Source organism: Somniosus microcephalus, chromosome 11, assembly GCF_052327205.1.
Source record: "Somniosus microcephalus isolate GS21.2 chromosome 11, FLI_Smic_1.0, whole genome shotgun sequence".
NCBI classification, from domain to species: domain Eukaryota; kingdom Metazoa; phylum Chordata; class Chondrichthyes; order Squaliformes; family Somniosidae; genus Somniosus; species Somniosus microcephalus.
Genome location: NC_140997.1, coordinates 180,070,314 through 180,082,317, shown reverse-complemented (window position 1 = coordinate 180,082,317; position 12,004 = coordinate 180,070,314). Strand labels below are relative to the sequence as shown.

The 12,004-nt window shown below is 43.9% G+C and overlaps 1 protein-coding gene across 1 annotated transcript in view; it reads right to left on the bottom strand.

Moving 5' to 3' along the window:
• Positions 1-12,004, bottom strand: part of suclg2 (succinate-CoA ligase GDP-forming subunit beta) — a 295,434-nt gene that overhangs the window by 206,123 nt on the left and 77,307 nt on the right. The window contains exon 6 of the mRNA XM_086001474.1: positions 1,575-1,736. Coding sequence (XP_085857600.1) covers positions 1,575-1,736 — 162 coding nt within the window. The remainder of the gene's footprint in view (positions 1-1,574; positions 1,737-12,004) is intronic.

Here is a 12,004-nt window from a genome sequence, read left to right as displayed (position 1 = left end):
GGAAGTCCGGATAAAGGGTAGTCTACCTGTATATTATAAGCAAGCCTAGCCATGAATGTGGGAATGAGAAAAGACTTTTTAATGTAACAAAAAGAGCTTCATATGGCTGCAAAACTTTAACAAAAAGACTTGTTCTTGATAAATAAATTGTCTGTACTTGGATTTATTTTGTCTTTTTGAATTTTCCAGTCAAGTGCACATTTATTGTTTTGTACGAAAGCCATCTCCATTGGCCAACTTTAATACAAAATCTCTGCTTCACATTGTTCTTCGTAACTGCGTGGGGCTCTGTTGAACGATGCCATATCACTGAGAAATCAATGCTATTTAGCCCCTTTTTGTGGCTAGTGCACAGAGATGGCCTCCCAAGCTGTACTTTATAACAAATATTCTTGTCATCTCTGTATGAACTAGGTACCAGAGCCTATCCCTGAAAATTAAACACCCTCATTAAACTTCATGTTGGGTTTGCATCAGAAATTGGTTGTAACCACTGAGATAAAATAAATGTTGCAATTTAAGAACTTAGTTTCACTGTAATCTTTATAAATCTAATTATTTATTTTTGTCTAAATGTATGAAAACTTTTTTTTAAATCAACAGTATTTTACATGTGTCGTGCCTTTAACACAACAAAATATCCAAAAGCATTTCACACAGAGGATAGATGGACTGAGCAGTAGAGGATATCGGAGAGCTGGCAAAAGACAAGTCAAAAGGGAGGGAAGTAGCAAGGCTCGGGGTCGAGGGAGGAAATTCCAGAGGATCGGGCAAAGACAGCTGAAAACTGTGCTAGGCACAGGGAGAAGGGGGTGCACAGGAGCCAAGACTTGGAGGACTTTAGAAGATGAGCTGGGACATAGAACTGGAAGTGGTTGCAGACGTAGAGTGTGGTGAGGCCATAAAGGAATTTTGTAAACGAGAACAACGATTTTGAATTTGGTTCAGTGAGAGCCATTTGAGTTCAGCGAGGATAGGAGTGAGACTTAGTGCAGCTGTTGAAGATGTGGATAAGTTCGAGTTTGTATAACAAACTTGGGAGGTGCTTGTGCGGGGCCATTCAAGAAGTCAAATCTTGAGGTAATAAAAGCATGCATAAGGGTTTCAACAATGGAGAGGGTGAGGTGGGGCAAGGCAGGCTATGTTGCTGAGGTAGGAGCATGACATTTTAGTGATGGATAGGATATGGTAGTTTGAAACTTAATTCAAAATTGAACAGGGCATAGAGGTTGTTTGGCTCAACCTAAATGAACAGCCAGGAAGGGGGATAGAATTGGGAGCAAGGATAAGGAGCTTTTGGTAAAAAACCAAATAAGATGCCTTTGGTTTAGTGTTCAACTGGAGGACGAAGTTTGAAATTCATATTGACTAAAAAACAAATTCAACTGACAAGCAAGGCTTCACATTAATGAGGAAAATTACCTGGATAGCTCCTTTCAAACAAAATAATCTACAATTGCTTCTGGGCACATCAAAACGGAATCTCTTTATTTAATACAGTAAATAAATACGACATTTTGTACTGAATTAAAAATCCTTTACAATAGTTTAACTTACAGACTCATTCCACTTACCAAAGCAAGCAATATTTCCATCCATACCAATGTATTTGAGGTCATACTTTGCTGCTTCACTCTCCAAGGGATCACTTTCTGATATGTCATCCTGAGAAAAAATTTCCCTTTGTCTGAATTCTGCATTGTCATCAAAGTTGATTTTGGCATCGAAGCAAACAACTGAAAGGCGGAGAGAGAGAAATGAGTTTAAAAATAACATTTATAAAGTATTTGACAATTATGGTACAGAATAAAAAGGCGTTCAATTGATAACACAATGAGAAATCTTAAGACACGTTTACATTAATAATGTACTAATCGGCAACAGTTACATGGCATTCCCATAGCTAACAGACAATGGGGCAGTAATTCCTCCCCAAACGCGTGAGTACGGAAGGGGTACTCACGCGTCTGGCCGGAGGAAATGCCGGTTTTCAGCATGCACAGCGCATGCGCTGAAAACCGGCATTTCCTCTCCTCTAGCCCAAGAGGTGACGAGGCTAGCGCGTGCGCTGTAGGGGGCAGCGCGTGCGTCTTGGATTTCCTCTGTTTTGGGGGATTTGCGCATGTGTAAAGGCCTCCGGTCTTTACGCTTGTAAAAAGCACACAAGTATTTATTTTTACAGGTAAGTGGTGTTTTAGTGCAATTTAGAATTTTTTTTTCCCCACAGGTTTATTATTTTAAAGAATCTACAATAAGGTAAGTTTAGTTTTAGATCCTTTTTATTAAAAATTTATTTTTTTGAAAAAAAAATATTGTTTAAATTATTTTTTTTAACTTATTTATACTTAATTTAATGATTGGGATGTTTTTTTTAATTTTATTTAAAGTTTAAGTAGTGTTTTGGGGTGCAGTACTTCTCATGAGTTTGATAGTTCTTACTCTCAAACTTATGAATGAAGTTTCCCCTCCCCTGATTGGCTGAACAGTGCTCACCTGATCCCAGCCGGCACATCGCACTAACTACGCCGCTGGGTCAGGTTAGCACAGCGCGCCGACATCAGAACCGGGCCACTGACAGGAAATCCACTGCAGGCCAGGTTTCAGATGTCGGCGCGCCGGGTAAGTGCACATCGGGGGCTTGCACGCGCGGCAAGCCCCCGACACCAAGTTCTGGGCCAATATCAAAATATAGCAGGTGAATTTTTGCCTCTACATGAAGGTTTCTTTTAGAAACATAAAAAAATAGAAGCAGGAGTAGGCCATTCAGCTCTTCGAGCCTGCTCCGCCATCCAATATGATCATGGCTGATCCTCTAACTCAATACCATATTCCCGCTCTCTCCCCATACCCCTTGATGCCTTTTGCGTCTAGAAATCTATCTATCTCCTTCTTAAATATATTCAGTGACTTGGCCTCCACAGCCTTCTGTGGTAGAGAATTCCATAGGTTCATCACCCTCTGAGTGAAGAAATTTCTCCTCATCTCAGTCCTAAATGTCCTACCCTGTATCCTGAGACTGTGACCCCTCGTTCTAGAGCCCCCTGCCAGGGGAAACATCCTCCCTGCATCCAGTCTGTCTAGCCGTGTCAGAATTTTATACGTTTCAATGCAATCCCCTCTTATTCTTCTAAACTCTAGTGAATACAGGCCTAGTCGACCCAATCTCTCCTCATACAACAGTCCTGCCATCCCAGGAATCAGTCTGGTGAACCTTCACTGCACTCCCTCTATGGCAAGTATATCCTTTCTTAGGTAAGGAGACCAAAACTGCACACAGTACTCCAGGTGTGGTCTCACCAAGGCCCTGTGTAACTGTAGTAAGACATCCTTGCTCCTGTACTCAAATCCTCTTGCAATGAAGGCCAACATACCATTTGCCTTCCTAACTGCTTGCTGCACCTGCATGTTTGCTTTCAGTGACTGGTGTACAAGGACACCCAGGTCCCTTTGTACATCAACATTTCCCAATCTATCACCATTTAAATAATCCTCTGCCTTTCTGTTTTTCCTACCGAAGTGGATAACTTCACATTTATCCACGTTATACTGCATCTGCCATGTATTTGCCCACTCACTCAACTTGTCTAAATCGCCCTAAAGCTTCTTTGCATCCTCCTCACAACTCACAATCCCACCTAGTTTTGTGTCGTCAGCAAACTTGGAAATATTACATTTGGTCCCCTCATCCAAATCATTGATATATATTGTGAATAGCTGGGGCCCAAGCAATGATCCCTGCAGTACCCCACTAGTCACCGCCTGCCACCCCGAAAAAGACCCATTTATTCCTACTCTCTGTTTCCTGTCTGTTAACCAATTTTCAATCCATGCCAGTATATTATCTCCAATCCCATGTGCTTTAATTTTGCACACTAACCTCTTATGTGGGAAGGCCTTCTGAAAATCCAAGTGCACCACATCCACTGGTTCTCCCTTATCTATTCTACCAGTTACATCCTCAAAAACCTCCAGTAGGTTTGTCAAACACAATTTCCCTTTCATAAATCCATGCTGACTTTGTCTAATCCTGTTGATATTTTTTAAGTTTCCTGTTATCACATCCTTTATAATAGACTCTAGCATTTTCCCTACTACTGATGTTAGGCTAACTGGTCTGCAGTTCCCAGTTTTCTCTTTCCCTCCTTTTTTAAATAGTGGGGTTACATTTGCTACCCTCCAATCTGCAGGAACTGTTCCATAATCTATAGAATTTTGGAAGATGACAACCAATGCATCCACTATTTTCATGGCTACCTCTTTTAGTACTCTGGGATACAGATTATCAGGCTCTGGGGGTTTATCGGCTTTCAGTCCCCTTAATTTCTCCAGCACTATTTTTTTTTAGTAATACTAATTTCCTTTAATTCCTCCTTCTCACTAGACCGTTGGTTCCTTAGCATTTCTGGGAAGTTATTTGTGTCCTCTTCCATGAAGACAGAACCAAAGTATTTGTTTAATTGCTCTGCCATTTCCTTGTTCCCAGTTATAAATTCTCCCGTTTTTGACTGTAAGGGACCTATATTTGTCTTCACTAATCTTTTTCTTTTTACATACTTGTAGAAGCTTTTACAGTCCGCTTTTATGTTCCTTGCAAGTTTACTCTCATACTCTATTTTTCCCCTCTTAATCAATCTCTTGGTCCTTATTTGCTGAACTCTAAATTGCTCCCACTCCTCAGGCTTGTTACTTTTTCTGGCAACTTATATGACTTTTAACCTACAAGTTACTACATTCAAAGTTCAATAAAAATGATTGTTAGTATTTGAGTTGAAGTTCTAGGAGTCTTATATTCTTATTATAAAAAAGAACAGGCAAAATAAGGGAGCCTATGTTTTCCAATATGGTCGCAATTTAGACCCGAATGATTAGAAGACAGGCTCAAATTGAAGTGTTCGGCTTCTTCATCCAATTTTCCAAAGTCAGCTTTTTTTCATAGCTCTAAATGCAGATTCAGACTTGTGCAGGGAACAGAAAAGTGCGTGAATGAAATTTAATACGATAGGGACGATTAAAGAGCAGTGTCAAAATAGGGTGACAAAAATTCTGGAAGGGCTCAAAAGGCAACTGAACCCATTAGTAGCCTTTGCCAAAGCTTGAAGGAGAATAGTAGACTTTCAAGTGAGGCAAAAAAGAAATGAAAGGAAACCCAAGGCACAAGCATGCATCCCCAGGCAAGTGATGACGCATTCTAGTGTCCAACCCCAACTTTGATGACCACTGAAGCGAAGCAGTAGGCGGTTGTGCAGGAGTGGCAGTCCTCTTTGCCACTCCACAGCACCATCCCCACAGGTCAGCATTGCCGCATGCCTGTAAGGAGATGGAAGCAGGTTGGAGACTACAGCTTTAAGGAGGATATTAAAGGAGAAGTGGCAGGTGCTAAAGTTTATGGAGGATGGGGGGGGAGGGGGGGGGGTCAGCCAGGAGAGCATTGGTGTAATCGAGAAGAAAATGAATAAATGAACAGCCATGATTATAATCAGTGGGACAGCCACCTTTGCGGATAGTAGGATCCTAAGCAATTTGGCTGCCTCATCAGGAGTTCTGATGCAGAATACTTTGTCCAGACTCCTGATAAATATATGCAATGAAAATTACAGACAAATATATATGTGAAATAGGTGAGCCAAGCGAGAAAGACTAAATTACATAATTTGCAGTTAAGAAAAACTTGATTTTAACAGCAATCAAAAACTAATAATACATATAAGATCTTAGGTAATTAGGACAATGCTGCAGAACAGCAATGCATCAAAGGATTAAAAGGACACCAAAAAATTGTGAACAAATTTTGAGCATGTTATCAGCACTATTTAAACACCAAATATATTCAAGTTAACTGCTTGAGATGTATGCAAATTAATCGGAGCATTCATTTAAACTTTATTTGACACATATCTAAATAGCCCTCGAAGACAAAAAACTTGGAATTCATGAGGTAAACTACTGCAATTGAACAGAGTAGTGTTTAGTGGTACAGTGAAACCTGTAAATTACGGTCACCTTAGCGATTGACATAACCTGTCCTATTTTTGCAGGTGTCCTTATTTCTTAAATGGTCATTGTATGTACTGTAAATTGGGGAGTTCTTTACCCAGCATCAATAGCGGCAGACAAAACACTATTATAATTGCAAAATACTGCGGATGCTGGAAATCTGAAATAACAACAGAAAATGCTGGAAATACTCAGCAGGCCAGGCAGCATCCGTGGAGAGACAAACAGAGTTAACGTTTCAGGTCTGGGACCCTTCATCAGAACTGGAAAAAGCTGGAGATGTAACGGATACTAAACACTATCCCTGAGATAGAGCCGTGCAGGCATTCAATCGCAGGAATAGAGCGGTTTCTCTGCCGCTATGGATGCTGAGTAAGAGCTCCCTATTCCACAAAAGCCTCTTCTTTCACAAAAGCCCCTGCCACCATACACTGACATTATGAGAAAGGAAGCAAGCTGCAAGGGGATGCGCCAGTGATTCTGACTTTGTGAAAGTTCCAGATACAGCAGCTTTGCAACAGGCTGTTGGGTAGGATTGATTGGGGAATGTCACTCAAAGGGTTGACGGTGGATGGGCAATGGCAAACATTCAAAGATCGCATGGATGAACTACAGAATTTGTTCATCCCAGTTTGGCATAAAAATAAAACAAAAAAGGTGACTCAACCGTGGCTAACAAAGGAAATTAGGGATAGCATAAAATCCAAGGAGAGGACATATAAATTGGCCAGAAAAAACAGTAAACCTGAGGATTGGGAGCAGTTTAGGATTCAACAAAGGAGGACAAAGGGATTAATTAAGAGGGGGAAAATAGAGTATGAGAGTAAACTTGCAGGGAACATAAAAATTGACTGTAAAAGCTTTTATAGATATGTGTGAAGAGAAAAAGATTGGTGAAGTCAAGCGCAGGTCCCTTGCAGTCAGAATCAGGGGAATTTATAATGGGGAACAAAGAAATGGCAGACCAATTAAATACATACTTTGGTTCTGTCTTCACAAAGGAGGACACAAATAACCTCCCAAAGATGTCGGGGAACATAGGGTCTAATGAAAGGGAGGAATGAAAGGGAGGAACTGATAGAAATCAGTATTTGTAGGGAAATGGCGTTAGGGAAATTGACGGGATTGAAGGCCGATAAATCCCCAGGGCCTGATAATCTACATCCTTGGGTACTTAAGGAAGTGGCCCTAGAAATAGTAGATGCATTGCTGGTCATCTTCCAAAATTCGATAGACTCTGGAACAGTACCCATGGATTGGCGGGTAGCTAATGTTACCCCACTATTCAAAAAAGGTGGTAGAGAGAAAACGGGGAATTACACCTGGGCAGCGCCGGGACCGATGTCCAAGGGGGAGTGTTCGCTAGTGCTCTGGGGGAGGGTTTAAACTAAAATGGCAGGGGGTTGGGTACCTGAGCAGGGGGACAGAGGAAAGGGAAACAAGGATAAAAGAAAAAGATAGGAAGGAGAAAAACAAAAGTGGCAGTCAGAGAAATCAACGGTTTAAATCAAACATGGCCACAGTAAATAATAATTCTAATAGGTCTAAGAACGTTAAAAAAACAAGCCTGAAGGCTTTGTGTCTTAATGCGAGGGGCATTTGTAATAAGGTGCATGAATTAGCTGCACAAATAGAGGTAAACGATTATGATTTGATTGGGATTACGGAAACATGGCTCCAGGGTGGCCAAGGCTGGGAACTCAACATCCAGGGGTATTCAATATTCAGGAAAGATAAGCAAAAAGGAAAGGGAGGTGGGGTAGCATTGCTGGTTAAAGAAGGGATTAACACAATTGTAACGAAGGATATTAGCTCTGATGATGTGGAATCTGTATGGGTAGAACTGAGAAATGCCAAGGGGCAGAAAACGTTAGTGGGAGTGGTATATAGACCTCCAAACAGTAATGCGGAGGTTGGGGATGGCATTAAAAGGGAAATTAGAGAAGCGTGCAATAAGGGCACAGCAGTCATCATGGGTGACTTTAATCTACATATAAATTGGGCTAACCAAATTAGTAACAATATTGTGGGGGAGGAATTCCTGGAGTGTTTACGGGATGGTTTCCTGGACCAATATGTTGAGGAACCAACCAGAGATCAGGCCATCTTAGACTGGGTATTATGCAACGAGAAAGGATTAATTAACAATCTTGTTGTACGAGGCCCCTTGGGTCGGAGCGATCATAATATGATAGAATTCTTCATTAAGATGGAGAATGAAGTAGTTGACTCAGAGACTATGGTCCTCAATTTAAATAAAGGAAACTACGATGGTCTGAGGCGCGAGTTGGGTAGGATTGAATGGGGAATGTCACTCAAAGGGTTGACGGTGGATAGGCAATGGCAAACATTCAAAGACCACATGGATGAACTACAGAATTTGTTCATCTCAGTTTGACAAAAATAAAACAAAAAAGGTGACTCAGCCGTGGCTAACAAGGGAAATTAGGGATAGCATAAGATCCAAGGAGAGGACATATAAATTGGCCAGAAAAAGCAGTAAACCTGAGGATTGGGGGCAGTTTAGGATTCAATAAAGGAGGACAAGGGGATTAATTAAGAAGGGGAAAATAGTATATGAGAGTAAGCTTGCAGGGAACATAAAAACTGACTGTAAAAGCTTTTATAGATATTGTGAAGAGAAAAAGATTGGTGAAGTCAAGCGTAGGTCCCTTGCAGTCAGAATCAGGGGAATTTATAATGGGGAACAAAGAAATGGCTAACCAACTAAATACATATTTTGGTTCTGTCTTCACAAAGGAGAACACAGATAACCTCCCAGAGATGCCGGGTAACATAGGGTCTGATGAAAGGGAGGAACTGAAAGAAATCAGTATTTGTAGGGAAATGGTGTTAGGGAAATTGATGGGATTGAAGGCCGATAAATCCCCAGTGCCTGATAATCTACATCCTAGGGTACTTAAGGAAGTGGCCCTAGAAATAGTAGATGCATTGCTGATCATCTTCCAACATTTGATGGAATCTGGAACAGTACCCATGGATTGGAGGGTAGCTAATGTTACCCCACTATTCAAAAAAGGTGGTAGAGAGAAAACGGGGAATTACAGGCTGGTAAGCCTGACATCGGTAGTGGGGAAAATGCTAGAGTCCATTATAAAAGATGTAATAGCAGAGCACTTGGAAAACAGTGACAGGATTGGACAAAGTCAACATGGATTTACAAAGGGTAAATTGTGCTTGACTAATCTACTGGAATTTTTTCAGGATGTAACTGGTAAAATAGATAAGGGAGAACCAGTGGATGTACAGGTAGACTACCCTTTATCCGGACTTCCGAAAACCGAAACCCTCTAAAAACCGAAGGTTTTTTCGTTCAGCGTAAGTCGTGCGTACGACTTACGCTGAACGAAAAAACCTTCGGATTTTAGAGGGTTCCGGTTGCGGAAGTTCGGATAAAGGGTAAGTCGTGCGCACGACCCCCCGCCGACCCCCCCCGCGGACCCCGAAAACTGCCGACCCCGCCAGCCCCGACAACCGCCGACCCCGACAACCGCCGACCCCCCCGCGGACCCCGCCGGCCCCGACAACCGCCGACCCCCCCGTGGACCCCGCCGGCCCCGACAACCGCCGACCCCGCCAACCGCGACAACCGCCGACCCCCCCGCGTACCCCGCCGGCCCCGACCCCCGCCGACCCCGACTGACTTACGCTGAGCGTCAGCGTAAGTCGTGCGCACGACCCCCCGCCGACCCCCGCCGCACCTTCCGAAATCCGAAATTCTCCTTTATCCGAAACTCGGCTGGTCCCGAGGTTTTCGGATAAAGGATAGTCTACCTGTAGTGTATTTGGACTTTCAGAAGGCTTTCGATAAGGTCCCACATAAGAGATTAGCGTGTAAAGTTAAGGCACATGGGATTGCGGGCAAGGTACTGACTTGGATAGAGAACTGGTTGGCAGATAGAAAGCAAAGAGTTGGAATAAACGGGTCTTTTTCCGAGTGGCAGGCAGTGACTAGTGGGGTACCGCAGGGATCGGTCCTTGGACCCCAGCTATTCACAATATATATTAATGATGATCTAGACAAGGGAACTAGATGTAATATCTCCAAATTTGCAGACAACACAAAGCTGGGTGGGCATGTGTGCTGTGAGGAGGATGCCAAGAAACTCCAGGATGATTTGGACATGTTGGGTGATTGGGCAGAAGCATGGCAGATGCAATATAACGTGGATAAATGTGAGGTTATCCACTTTGGTAGTAAAAACAGGAAGGCAGATTATTATCTGAATGGCAATAGATTGGGAGAACGGGAAGTGCAACGAGACGTGGGTGTCCTTGTGCACCAGTCGCTGAAGGTAAGTATGCAGGTGCAGCAGGCGGTTAAGAAGGCAAATGGTATGTTGGCCTTCGTAACAAGAGGGTTTGAGTACAGGAACAAGGATGTCTTGCTGCAGTTGTACAGGGCCTTGGTGAGACCTCATCTTGAGTATTGTGTGCAGTTTTGGTCGCCTTATCTGAGGAAGGATGTTCTTGCCATGGAAGGAGTTCAGCGAAGATTCACCAGGCTGATACCTGGGATGGCAGGAATGACGTATGAGGAGAGATTGGGTCGATTGGGCTTGTACTCGCTGGAGTTTAGAAGAATGAGAGGGGATCTCATTGAAACTCATTAAATTCTGACAGGACTGGACAGACTAGATGCAGGAAGAATGTTCCCGATGGTCGGGGAGTCCAGAACCAGGGGTCACAGTCTAAGGATAAGGGGTAGGCCATTTAGGACAGAACTGAGGAGGAATTTCTTCACCCAGAGAGTGGTGAACCTGTGGTATTCTCTACCACAGAAGGCAGTAGAGGCCAATTCATTAAATATATTCAAGAAGGAGTTGGATATATATGTCTCAAGGCTAAAGGGATCAAGGGGTATGGGGAGAAAGCAGAAAGATCAGCCATGATCGCATTGAATGGCTGTGGTAAACCACTGTTACCGTTCACAACCGTTCACTATTGTTACACTGTTGTTATCACTGTTTACACTGTTGTTATCGATACACAAGGTTACCTCTTGCCATGCACACTGCTATACCTGGGCTTACCTCAGCTGACTCCGCCCATGGCTCCGCCTGCTTGCCCAGGTATAAAGGTGACCGCTTGGCTAGTATTCTCCCTTGTTGGAACCGATCGCCCACGAGGGTGGGCTCTGTTATTTAGCCAATAAAAACCTATAGTTACTATCTTAATTCATCGCTTTTCATGGACTGAATTGATAGGTATATCAATTTTATTGGCTAAATTTTGAAATGAGTGGATCGGAGCAGCCAAACGGCCAGCTACAACAGCCACAGCAGCCGGCCTGGCTGCGAGCCCTCCGACCGCCGTACCTGGATCTAAACCCACAGGCAGCGAACTCAGCCCTCGACTTCGAACACTGGCTGAGCTGTTTCGAATCCTACCTGGGAGAATCCGGCGTGCCTCCGGGGTCCAAACTAAGAGTTCTGACCGCCCAGGTGAGCCCTAAAGTATTTGCATTCATCCGGGACCGTGCTACATACGAGGACGCCCTCAACCTGCTGAAAGAGCAGTACCGGAGCCCAGTAAACTCAATGTACGCCAGGCATCTCCTAAGATCCCGCTCGCAACAGCCAGGAGAGTCGGTTGATGATTTCTTACGGGCGCTACAAATACTCGGCAGGGACTGTGACTTTAAAGCCGTAACAGCTGCAGAACATACCGATGGAAATATCCGCAATGCCTTCGTGAAAGGCCTTCGGTCAGACTACTCACGGCAAAGACTGCTGGAATCAAAGGACCTCGACCTGAAAACAGCTGCTATCCTCGCTCGCTCCTTGGAAGTGGCCCATCGGGACCTCGAGGCATACTCCAGGTACAGTGCTGCGCGACCCTGGGACTCGGGCCCAACTCCGGCCGCAATACCCCTCGCACCGCCGCCCCTGGGACCTACCACAGCGTCGGTGTCCCGGAATCGATCGGGACCGCCACCCCCGGGACCGGCTGCGGCAGCAGAGCCCCGCGATCGGGCCGCCTGCTGCTT